Raw genomic sequence first — 12,622 nt, forward strand, 5'->3', positions numbered from 1 at the left:
TCCTGCACTTGTTCCTTGGAATGCCTCTTTAGGAAATATCATACTCACAGATTTTTCACTACAAATTTATCCTGTCCTGTTTAAATTTTGCCCTCTCCTAGGCTAAACAAATCTACGTTTCATCACTAATCAACACTGTCTAACCCACACCGACTCTTCTGTCTTTAACTCTTTACTCAGATATCGTCTGTTACCCGTCTTTCTTCCCCTATCTCCGCTCAGGACTTTGCTGACTATTTTAAGACAAAGGTGGATTCTTTTCGGCAAGACATCCCCTCTGTATCCTCACATTCTACACCTCTTCCAAACTCTCCTGCTCTCCTCGACTCCGTTTCCTCTGTCACAGAGGAGGATGTGTCGCTACTGATCTCATCTTCGCCCTCTATCACCTGCCCACTTGACCCCATTCCCTCACATCTCCTCAAACCTCTTGCTCCTAATCTAATCCCTATACTTCAACACATTTTCAACTCCTCTTCTATTCTGGTACCTTTTCCGCCTCTTTCAAGCACGCAACAGTTATACCCTTACTCAAAAACAAGAAGCTTGACCCCATCTGTCTCACTTGCCCTGTCTCCCTCCTGCCTTTTGCCTATAAACTCCTTGAATGCCTTGTGTTTTCTCTCTTGCTCCATTTTCTCACCACCTACTCTCTCCTCGATCCTCTACAATCTGGCTTCCGCACTGCTCACTCCACTGAAACAGCCCTCACCAAAATAATTAATGACCTCCATGCTGCCAAAGACCTTTCAAGACCTGGCCTTACACCTGTTGTACGGTCCCCACACTCTAAAAAGGTATACAAAGAAGTGCTGGTCATTTCTTTGTATAGCCTATTTGGACTAACGGCTATTGTTGTATATAATAGTTCACAGTGTATGCTTCATCCCTTTCATATTAACTGGATTGATAGCTATTTTCAGTGTTCGACAAACCTATACATTTGCTCGCCCCGGGCGAGTGGATTTAACCCCCGGGCGAGTAAATATTGGCCCAAGCAGCACACGTTTGGTACTAGGTGGCGAGTAGATTTTTTTGTGTGGCGAGTAGATTTTTTGGTGATTTGTCAACCACTGGCTATTGTTGTTTATATAGTATCCAACAGTGTGTGCTTTATTACTTTTATATAAACTTTGGCATTTTTTCAAAGCTCTATTGGTATTATCTTTTTGTGTATAACTCTTTTGAGTGCTGGGACCATACTATTGTTTACAAAATAAGCAGAAAACATTTCTTAAAAGAAAAGTTTGCCCATTTTCATGTTGTAAAACCTCAGATAATATTTGATTTTTTTTTTTTAATCTGTTACACACACACACACACACACACAATGTGCTATTTTTGAAGATTACATTCTCAATCGTTTGTTTTCAGATGCATATGAGCAATGGGCAGATGTCCCAGCCTTCAAGGCCTCAGGCCAACTATGGTCAACTCCATCACCACCCTGCCCAGCCAACTGTGGTAAGACATCCATCCAGAGAGCAGCTCATCGACTATCTTGTGCTTAAAGTTGCCCAACAGCCTCCATATTCTCAGACACAGTGTCCTCCTAAACAAAGCAATGAGCTTTCACAGCAAGAGGTACCAACAATAGTAATAACAAACTGTAAATGTATCTGAGCAAACTTCTCTCTACCTAGTATTGTGTGTAGTGATTAGCTTATTTATTTGCCTATCTCTACGTATAGTTCATTTTTATTTTACCGTTTGTTCCCTTTTCTAGATCCGTGTAAGACTTTTGAAAGATCCCGAACTTGGATTTAGTATATCAGGAGGAATCGGAGGTAGAGGAAACCCGTTCAGACCTGGTGATGATGTAAGCATTTCATTAACCTGGTTCGTTTCAATGGAGCAGAGATAGGGTATTGCATACTTTAGGTACCTTCTACTTTATAACATAACAATGCTGACCAAAACCGTACTTCATTATTATCATCATACAGGTGAGGAAAAGGGACTTTGGGGGGTTTCAAAACTTCATATTTAGATTTACAGTATCTATCATACAGCTTCCATTATGGCCAATTCAAGCTATGTATAATTCTCATTAATCAGTTACTCAATTGCTAGATACAGGATTAAAAAAAGGGTTCCCTGCAATTTTCATGTTTTTTTTTAATTGTATAAAATATACAGGAATTTACAGTTGTGTGAAAAAGAAAGTACACCCTCTTTGAATTCCTTGATTTTACATATCAGGACATAATAACAATCATCTGTTCCTTAGCAGGTCTAAAAATTAGTTCACTACAACCTCAGAGAAACAACAACACATGACATATTACCCCGTGTCATGATTTATTTTACAAAAATAAAGCCAAAATGGAGAAGCCATGTGTGAAAAACCAAGTACACCTTATGATAGCTTGTAGAACCACCTTTAGCAGCAATAACTTGAAGTAATTGTTTTCTGTATGACTATCAGTCTCTCACATCGTTGTGGAGGAATTTTGGCCCACTCTTCTTTACAATGTAGCTTCAGTTCATTGAGGTTTGCGGGCATTTCTTTATGCACAGCTCTCTTAAGGTCCCGCCACAGCATTTCAGTCGGGTTGAGGACTGGGCCATTGCAACACCTTGATTCTTTTTTTTCAGCCATTCTGTTGTAGATTTGCTGGTGTGCTTGGGATCGTTGTCCTGTTGCATGACCCAATATCGGCCAAGCTTTAGCTGTCGGACAGATGGCCTCACATTTGAATCTAGAATACTTTGGTATACAGAGGAGTTCATGGTCGACTCAATGACTGCAAGGTTCCCAGGTCCTGTGGCTGCAAAACAAGCCCAAATCATCACCCCTCCACCACCGTGCTTGACAGTTGGTATCAGGTGTTTGTGCTGATATGCTGTGTTTGGTTTTTGCCAAACGTGGCACTGTGCATTATGGCCAAACATCTCCACTTTGGTCTCGTCTGTCCAAAGGACATTGTTCCAGAAGTCTTGTGGTTTGTTCAGATGCAACTTTGCAAACCTAAGCCATGCTGCCATGTTCTTTTTAGAGAGAAGAGGCTTTCTCCTGGCAACCCTTCCAAACAAACCATACTTGTCCAGTCTTTTTCCAATTGTACTGTCATTAATGTTAACATTTAACATGCTAACTGAGGCCTGTAGAGTCTGAGATGTAACTTGTTTTTTTTTTTTTTGCAATTTCTCTGAGCATTGCACGGTCTGACCTTGGGGTGAATTTGCTGGGACGTCCACTCCTGGGAAGATTGGCAATTGTCTTGAATGTTTTCCACTTTTGAATAATCTTTCTCACTGTAGAATGATGGACTTTAAATTGTTTGAAAATGGCCTTATAACCCTTCCCAGAATGATGGGCAGCAACAATTGCTTCTCTAAGATCATTGCTGATGTCTTTCCTCTTTGGCATTGTGTTAACACACACCTGAATGCTCCAGACCAGCAAATTGCTAAAACTTCGGCTTTTATAGAGGTGGTCGCACTTGCTGATGATCAATTAATCAAGGGCATTTGATTAGCAGCACCTGTCTGCTACCTCATCTTAATTCCTATGGAAGCAGTAAGGGTGCTTACTTAATTTTTCACACATGGCCTCTCCATTATGGCTTTATTTTTGTTAAATAAATCATGACACGGTGTAATATGTCATGTGTTGTTGTTCATCTGAGGTTGTATTTACCTAATTTTTAGACCTGCTAAGGAACAGATGATTGTTATTATGTCCTGATATGTAAAACCATAGAATTCAAAGAGGGTGTACTTTCTTTTTCACACCACTGTACAATGCCTCTGATCTCAGGCGCGCTATTAGAGAGTTGGGGTTCCTTACAATGCATCTTATCTCAGACGCGATATTAGAGAGGTTTGGAGTTCCTCAGAATTTCACACTATAATTATAGGGGTTTCTTAACCAAAAAAAATGTTGCAAAGCTAGGTACACAAAGTTATGGCGAGTACAAAAGTGACAAAATTCTCCACCGTATAGCAAAGATTTGAGATAAAACAGTGAGTTTGACACACAGCCCTTACTGTATAATAGAAAAAAACAGCAGTAAAAGTCTGGAGATGATCTTTACTTTTCAAGTAGGGTTTACACACAATGCAAAGTGAAAACTAACAAGTGGTTCACTTAAGAGGAAATGTAGTATAATTAGTTTGTTTGTTTTTGTAACGGTATAAGATTTCAGCATGTCTGAGGTCCATTTTTCAGGTATCTGTACATGCCGATGCATCTGTAATCTGAGTGCTCCAGGAACTTTGTCTCCCAACTCACAAGTCAATGTATATATTATAAGCATTGGTTTGGGGTTTATTGGTCCTTGGTCAGACATCTTAGTTAGGTAATGATGACCTCTAATTGTTTTAACAATTAAAAAGATAATAATTTCCTTTTCAGGGTATATTTGTAACAAGAGTACAACCTGAAGGCCCAGCATCCAAACTGTTACAGCCTGGCGATAAGATATTACAGGTAAACAAGGCATTTGTATCAGTGTTTTGTTCATTTTCCATCTCTCATATTTCTATCCATCAACATAAAAAAGAAAACATTACTTAGCCCACCTATATCAACCTCAAAAAAAAAAATCATCCATCTCCATTTAACATACATACTCTTCCTTGTTCCATGCATCTCCATTTCTGGCTAGTGGGAAGTCTCAGGCAAGTACCGTATATGAGATTTATTTTATTGCATTGAACGGTCTGTGAAATTAGACTTTTTTTAAATTATTTTGTCTAAGTTACAAAGTAACCATTTACTCAGAAAATGTTATTCCAGGGCTTTATTTAATTTACTAATACATAATATGAGGATAAAAGTGAAGCAAATATTGCATTAAGATGAGAAGCTAAACACATGCTTTAATTTGTACAGTTTTAAAGGGAAATACAATTTTAGCAAATCTTGTTAACATTGGGATACTGAAAGCTTTAAATAAATTCCGAAATCTAAAAAAATGTTCCTGTCACCGTTCCTGCGCGGCAGTTGGTTGTAATAGATGTTTAGGATAGGCATGTCCACGGGTTCGAAACCTGAACTTTGCAGATTCACTTTTCAGTTCGAGAAAAATTGAAGCCAAAGCCCAGGAAAGGCTCATCCTCCGATTCATTATTATTATTATTATTATTATTTTTGTGGTTGAACTTAAAAGAAACAACAATCGGAGTTTGAAAAATAATCCAATTTTCTTTCTTTTCCCCATCATGTTGGGAAAACCAAAACATGAAAATATTTTTATATTTGATCTAGGGGGGTGGGGGGGGGGTCTCAAAATGCTGGAGCACACCATTATTACCACTTCAGTGGATCCCAAGTATTTAGATATTTACCTTTGGCATATCCGCTTAAAATAAGCGCAATCTGGAATCTGCATGCAATGCAATCAGTGACTATGAGGTCACTGCTGCAGGCTAAGAGGCTGGAAGCGGTCAACCATTTTGAGAAAGGACATGTGTTGTCTCTTTAACATATCTCCACAACTAATGGATCTCTAGTGGTAGGACTGGTTCAGAAAGCGGGTGGGGTGGGGAGGAGGATGTGAAGTGGATTGCTACTTTTAAGTAAAATCACCACCTCTACCAATGTTAGCAGTTGCCTCATAAGCCATAAACTAGAAGAAGCATAGTAACACATATCAGAAAATAAATTAAACATGCTTATTGCGACTCTGCTCCGGAGACCCCCTGCATCCCACCTAGGAGCCACATTTAAAAAAAAAAAAAAAAGTCAATGGTGCTTTAAAGAAGACCGTAAATAATAAAAGTAAAAAATATGTCACACAATGTTCTATGTGCATTATATTATTATTTTTACTTTCTGGTTTGTATAGAGCAGGGGTTCTTTCTCAAACCTCTCCTCAGGGACCAGTGGCCACACAAGTTTTGAAAATTAACACTGCAGTTGCGCACACGCGAATGCACATACATTTCATATGAATAGTATGTTTGGTGGACTCTTCAGAAACCTGGCTTGGCTCAGGGCTCTGAGAGGCTTGTGAACCACTGGTCTACACGATTGTCCTTCATGATCTCATGGCTGGACTGAAACAATTCTGGCCCAAAAGACTTTGCCCAGTTTTCATGTGTTGCAAGGCAGCTTTTGATGAGAAGGTACCAGATGTACAGCTTGACATACAGAGAATGTATTACAAGCCTGTCTGGCACTGAAAGCATTTACCTTCAGGAACTTTTTAAACACACGAACGATTGAAGAATTAATTTGCATTGATTGATTGATTTAAGCTGCAGTTCAAGCTGCCGTTAAAAAATATTTTCCATTCAATATGTTCATCAATACAATCTGCACACTGACAAGTGATTACCTAAGTTGTCGATCAATCCGTTATCTTGTAATCAATCGCTGATGATGCCGCTCGGGGGTTCTTTATATCACTGTTAGGGCTTCAGAAGACTACCCAAGATGCAAAGTTCTATGTGGAAGATCATGTGACCAGGCAGGCCCTAGATACAATTGGTGCACTGCTAGTGAGAGGCAAAAGAGGTGTGCCAAAGCCTGTCTCAGAAGAGGAAGCGGCTGTGACTTTGTATATGGTTGCTATAAAAACAAAAATGTGTGTTACATTATAATACATTAAAAATGTCTTGACAAACTTTTTTTATTTTTTTGTATTAAATGCTACAAGTACTTTCTCATAGTACAGAACTGATTTATTTAAAAAAAAAAAAACACGGGTAGGATATTGCTTGAACTGCAGCTTTAATATGCTATCGAACTTAACTGAACTTTATTTTTATTTTCCCCTCAGGCAAATGGCTACAGCTTCATCAATATTGATCATGGACAGGCTGTTTCGTTGCTTAAAAAGTTCCAGAATGCAGTGGAGCTGGTTGTTTGCAGAAACGGCTCTGTGTAGAAGCAGAAACAACCAGGACAAAGAAAAAGAGGAATACAAAAACATGAAAGCCAGCACGTTGTCAAGAGACTGATTAGTATCAAAACTATTTTTCTATGTATATAGAAGTAAAAGCAACTTTGAAAAAAAGAATACACGCATACATTGGATTTTGATAAAACTGTGTACAGAAATGAAAAAAGTCAAGCTTGTGGTTTAAGGGACTAAACCACTGTGCAGAGGAAACGGTATGCTTCAAACACCTTGCTCTTAGGGTGTCGAATGTTTTATCAATCTTGCCTACAAGAACAAACCCGTGTTGTTTTTGTACAGAACGTCGGTTTATTTTTGGATAACGCATACGTATTACTAAACTCTGTAAGATAATAATGAGCCTCAACTGTAGCAAGCGGGCAGGTGGCAGAGCGGTCTGTCCTGTAGCTATTTACGCCTTTACTTTTATTCACCTGGTATCACTGTTTTAATTCAAAACCACTTCTGTAGCTGTGGACGGGAAGTACAAGATGTTGGCTTTGCTACGTGTACATTGTATAGAAGAATGGGTAAGCAAGCAGTGTATGTCAGGTTGCTAACGTAGCCTATCTTTTTTATCTAGCGTGCTTGACAATGCAGGAATCGAGAGATTTTTCTGTGAAAACAACTGATAAGTGAATCAGAAAATTAAAGCATTTTTAAGGCACCAACAAGATTTTTTTATTTTTTTTTTAACCAGCACCATGAATTGTCTTCTGTTGACACCTGTTGGATATGTTTGAAGCACATTTTCATTTTATTACACCATTTTACTGCAGAGTTTATTCATCTGACTTTTTATGGAAATAGTGTTTTCATCTAAACTGAATCTCTGTTGTATGTTTTAGTCTCATAAAGAATGATACTGCAGTGGCTAAGCTCATCTGTGCTAGAGGTCCTTGCAAGTGTTACATATACAGTATGCTGGAGGCAGGTTTGGCACAGAAGGGATATGGCAGTTGAAGTTTGGGGGGGCTGGGAGGGGAACATATCCCTCCTCCCATCCTGACAATGAGCAAGCTGCATTTGTACAATGTATCGAAGTACATTTCTGTACAATTTCAACCGCCAACGTTTTCTTTTTCTCCTTGCAGAAGATCTACCTGGTAGATTAAACACCAGCCCCCTCTAGATCAGCCTGGTTGAGTTTGTGGAGACCACATCCACTGAACTTTATTCCATAGTAATAAAACAACCAGGCTGCCCTTCAACACTTGGGGATTGAAGGAAGCTAGAACATGTTGGGCAGAGAAGCTTATGCAGCTTAAATGATTGTTGAGAACCAGTGTAACTTCTCTCTGTTACAGGATATTCATTTTTAGCAGGTGCCTGGAAACATTAACTGCTTCTATAGAAAAATAGATGAATTGGCCATTGCCTGAACATCCTGCAAACCATATCACGTGGGACACAATAGCCTCTTGCCTTGCATTGCCTTGTTAAACTTCAAAAGGAAACACTGAGAGTGGAGCTAGGTAACCAAAGCATGTTTGTAAGAACGTGGCAAAGGGATGGAGGGTGGATGAGGAGAGCTTCAGTGCTTAGAAGGGTCCTGTGGACCCGTGAGTTTGTAATGACGGTTGTGAAAGGGCTCTTCCTACAGGTAACATTGAGACTAGAGTCATTAAAGGGTTTCTAACTATACTGATTTAGTGATTTACCACAAGCTGCCTTTGTTCCTTATTACTGTACATATTATGTTTGTTATGATTTCTTTCACAAGGAACATTCTTCCATTGTTTTGGGCTTCTGTATGAAGGAGTAGGGATTGCAGTGCTAATGAATACGTGGTTGTTAAAGACCAGGGAGAAGTGCCATAGAACAGGGGTCCTCAACGCCAGTCCTCAAGACCCCACCCCTCCCCCCAACAGGGTCAGGTTTTAAGGCTATCCCAGCTTCAGCACAGTCTTCGACTGAGCCACTGATTGAGCCACCTGTGCTGAAGCTGGGATATCCTTAAAACCTGACCATGTTGGGGGATCTTGAGTACTGGAGTTTAGCATCCCTGCCATAGAAGACCAATAACTTTTTTTTCTGTAGAACTAACGGTAATGAGCCTTTTTTTTTTTTTTTTTTTTTTATTATTGGAGCAATATTAAAATTAGAATTAATTTTTAATTGTTACTTCAAACGCAAGTGGGTAATTAACACAGCTGTAGGGTCTTTGTCCAGCCTCTGTGAAATGCGCAAACAGTATAATTTATTTTCATTTTGTAGCCGAGTTAATATTTCTCGCCTCCTACCAGCGCTGACTGCACGGTGTGATTTAGTGGGTTTCATCAAAGGACGAGAAATAACATGCGTTTTCTCATACCATACGCAGTACTTGCAACTGTCGAACATGATATTGCACTTTTGGTAAAGTACAAAACATCGGTTCCCTAGTGTACTGTATAGTTTTAATATTTTAAGTGAAACCCTTTAACAACTCTGTATATTTTAACTCATTTTAGGTGAGTTTTCCGTAATATTGACATAGGAATTGAATATTTCGGCATATATTTGCAGAAACCTGCTGCATTTTGTTACCATTTACATTCTGTGTAAATGCTTTAAATTCTGAACAAATGAATGCAAACTTAGCTGTATAATACAGGCCTTAAGGGTCCTTTATTTCTCAAGTGGTCAGCTAAGAGGGGGGAAGTCTTTTACACTGTATAAGACCTTTTGCCTCACTAGTTTAGGCAAAGAGGCTATAACCTCTTAACTAACATAGCACTCACACATTTCTTAAATGCTCTGCAGTCCTCATTTCTACTAATAATTTTCTGTAATGAAAGAATATACCCAGCCCGACTCCACACTCTACTTCTAATGCTTTAGCAAAGCAGTGAAATGTTTTTTCTGTGTGAGACCACAATGCATAAGAACGAGGGGTGTGCTGAGGAAGGGAGTAAACTCACTGGGTGACATACTCATGCTGTCATTTTTATGGAAAATTAAATTCTGCGTGAGACGGATGTCACGTGGCATTAAAGTGGCAATAAAACTGGTTTACCTTGAGATTCACCGCTTACGTGGTGGAGTTTGCTCATCGGACTAACGACATCCTGTGATGCAACTGGTCAGTGACGGTAGTTGTGCTCAGCACTGTGATGTATTATTATTTGACCACCGTGCTGGAGGGGACTGGAGCACATCGGTGTGATGTTCGCTCTAAGCCGCTTCAGTCCAAGTCTGTGAGTGCTTTCATTTTAAGGGTCTCATTGCAAACCCGTTGCACACTGCTTTGTTAATAGGCTTTTCATATGATTTGAAAACAGATTATTTTCCATGTGTCAGAAGGATTCAAGCACCTTAAGGAAATAATGCAACTGCAAACAAAAACAAACAAAAAATCACTTTGTAACTGGTTAAGGTTTGTAATTCTTAAATTGTTCCCAATTTGACATTTTTAAATGAACTCCTCTTCAGAGGGATAAAGGGTCTATTAAAGTGATGCACAGTGTGGTGTGGGCATGCCGTTTTTAATATTACTGCTTCATGAACAATGTATTGTGGTATCCAGGCAATTGGCTTGGTTTGTATAAACCCAATCTATGCAGAGATACCCACATTCTGAATATGCATCAACATGCACAATACACAGTGTGACCACTACCCAGTGCCCCCCTCATTCTGCGAGGAAAATTACATTCAACATCAAATGACTTATTTGACTGTTTATTAAAGGTGATCTAATTAAATTTCCCATCTATTTATTATGTAAATAGTCTACTCTCTCCTTTTTGACTAGAGTTTCAAAGAAATGTGTATATACTTTAAAGCCTCCTATGGACTTGCAACACATAGCAATAAGCAGAGAATAAAACAAACCCAGCTTTCACGGTTAGGTATGCTGTGCTACTTTTTCTTTTCTTGAATTATTTCCTTGTCAACAGCTGTGTAATGTTTCAATGATCAGCATTTATTCAACATTCCAAATTTTTGTATATAAGTAAATTGTTTCTCAAGTAACACATGGAAATTAGAAAATAAACTAATGCTCTTTCAAGCTCTGTGTGCATTGTTTGTTTTTTTTCCTTACACAAGTCTCTGGGTGTAGTCCTATCACATTTCAAATAGTATCTGTATCTTTGTTTTATGGCGGCGCTCCCCTTACTAAATATAGCCCGAAGTTCTTTTGTCTGAATTTAAAAAAAACAGGTCCTTGCGCTTTTTTACCCTCATAACCATAAACTGGGAGAGAGAAAAAATAATAAATTCAATTATATGGTATTAAACTTATTCTGTACCAGCACAACAGAAGAAGCGCTTACATACCACCAAATATTTCCATGTTTGTTAAAGTATCTGGATCTATACATACACATTTTCTGATGCTTCCTTGTCCCCTTCAGTTTAAACAATGTGCAGTACAGTATAGCTGGTTTCTAGTTCTGTGCTCCTATAACTGCAACATATTGTAGACGAGATCCTAAATCTACAGTGATTATGGGTGGTTTTTATATAGCAATTTTTAGAGTAAAAGCAACAATCTCCTCCCTCTACCCCCACCCAGAAGCCTGTAAGAGTTTAACTCGCTTGCCACTGAGCATGTCCTGTTTAAAAATAATAATAATTACCATCATGATAACCTTTAGTGTTAGAAAGCACAAAGATAGAAATATTAAAGTAAAAAAAAAAAATAGACTGCTTTAATTTCGATTTCTAATAAAACACCCCTAAAAGCTTACCAAGACTGTCTCTAAAACGGGAAATAATGTTTTTCTGTTTCTGATGCACAATCCTACACACAGTGACACGCACATTAACTCATACTCCTGCAACCATATAAACAGACATGCATCCAAAACACAGACACAAACGCCCCTATTCAATCAGCTGTGAAGCCACTTTCCCCTGTCAGGGAAACCTTTTTGTGGTCCTTACAACTTAATGCAGCTCCAATGCTTCCCTGACATTGAGAAGCAGCTTCAGAGCGTATTGAATAAGGACCAAAGACACGCGGACAGGAAAAAGTTATTGGTAGTCACTACATTGTATTGTATGTCTTTATTTATATAGCGCCATTAATGTACATAGCGCTTCACAGTAATACATGTGGTAATCGAATAAATAACAGATAATATAAATAACAGATCATGGGAATAAGTGCTTTAGACATAAACATAACATTAAGGAAGAGGAGTCCCTGCCCCGAGGAGCTTACAATCTAATTGGTAGGTAGGGAGAACGTACAGAGACAGTAGGAGGGAGTTCTGGTAAGTGCGTCTGCAGGGGGCCAAGCTTTATGTATCATGTGTTCAGAATAATCACAGTGCTATTCATATGCTTCTTTAAGCAAGTGTGTCTTAAGGTGGGTCTTAAAGGTGGATAGAGAGGGTGCTAGTCGGGTACTGAGGGGAAGGGCATTCCAGAGGTGTGGGGCAGTCAGTGAAAAAGGTTTAAGGCGGGAGAGGGCTTTACTTCATTGAAACAAACACTAGGAGTGAGAATCCGCCAAAGAAAGCCGGGCCTAATGATGTAAAAACATCCAATATTTTAGTAATTAAAATATATAACAAGACCCCCAACAAGCGCAGTAGGTTGTGTCCCCTACATTACAGATCCTTCTGGGTACCAGTAGCACCGGCACCTACAAATACCCTCTCTTACCAGTAGGTTGGAGCCAAATGTGTAACTTGAGTTACAGATTTCTTAAATGAATAGGGATAGAGAGTTTGTGGGTCGAGGTGTCGTTTTCAGGCTCGTCATACAGATCCCATGATGTAGCTTTCTCCTATCTGCCTGAGCTTGCAATCCTGAGTAGGTACTGTAGGGAGAGTCGA

The 12,622-nt window shown here is 39.1% G+C and overlaps 1 protein-coding gene across 7 annotated transcripts in view; it reads left to right on the top strand.

Moving 5' to 3' along the window:
- Positions 1–10,845, top strand: part of ERBIN (erbb2 interacting protein) — a 199,367-nt gene extending 188,522 nt beyond the window's left edge. For 5 of the 7 annotated variants that reach the window (XM_075590296.1, XM_075590345.1, XM_075590315.1 and 2 more), the window contains 4 exons: positions 1,375–1,584; positions 1,727–1,819; positions 4,361–4,435; positions 6,732–10,845. In XM_075590296.1, coding sequence (XP_075446411.1) covers positions 1,375–1,584; positions 1,727–1,819; positions 4,361–4,435; positions 6,732–6,839 — 486 coding nt within the window. In that variant the 3' untranslated portion in view covers positions 6,840–10,845. The remainder of the gene's footprint in view (positions 1–1,374; positions 1,585–1,726; positions 1,820–4,360; positions 4,436–6,731) is intronic. The other 2 variants (XM_075590325.1, XM_075590335.1) reach the window with 1 other exon arrangement.
- The last annotated feature ends 1,777 nt before the right edge of the window (positions 10,846–12,622 follow it).

The sequence above is a fragment of the Ascaphus truei genome, chromosome 1, assembly GCF_040206685.1.
Source record: "Ascaphus truei isolate aAscTru1 chromosome 1, aAscTru1.hap1, whole genome shotgun sequence".
NCBI classification, from domain to species: domain Eukaryota; kingdom Metazoa; phylum Chordata; class Amphibia; order Anura; family Ascaphidae; genus Ascaphus; species Ascaphus truei.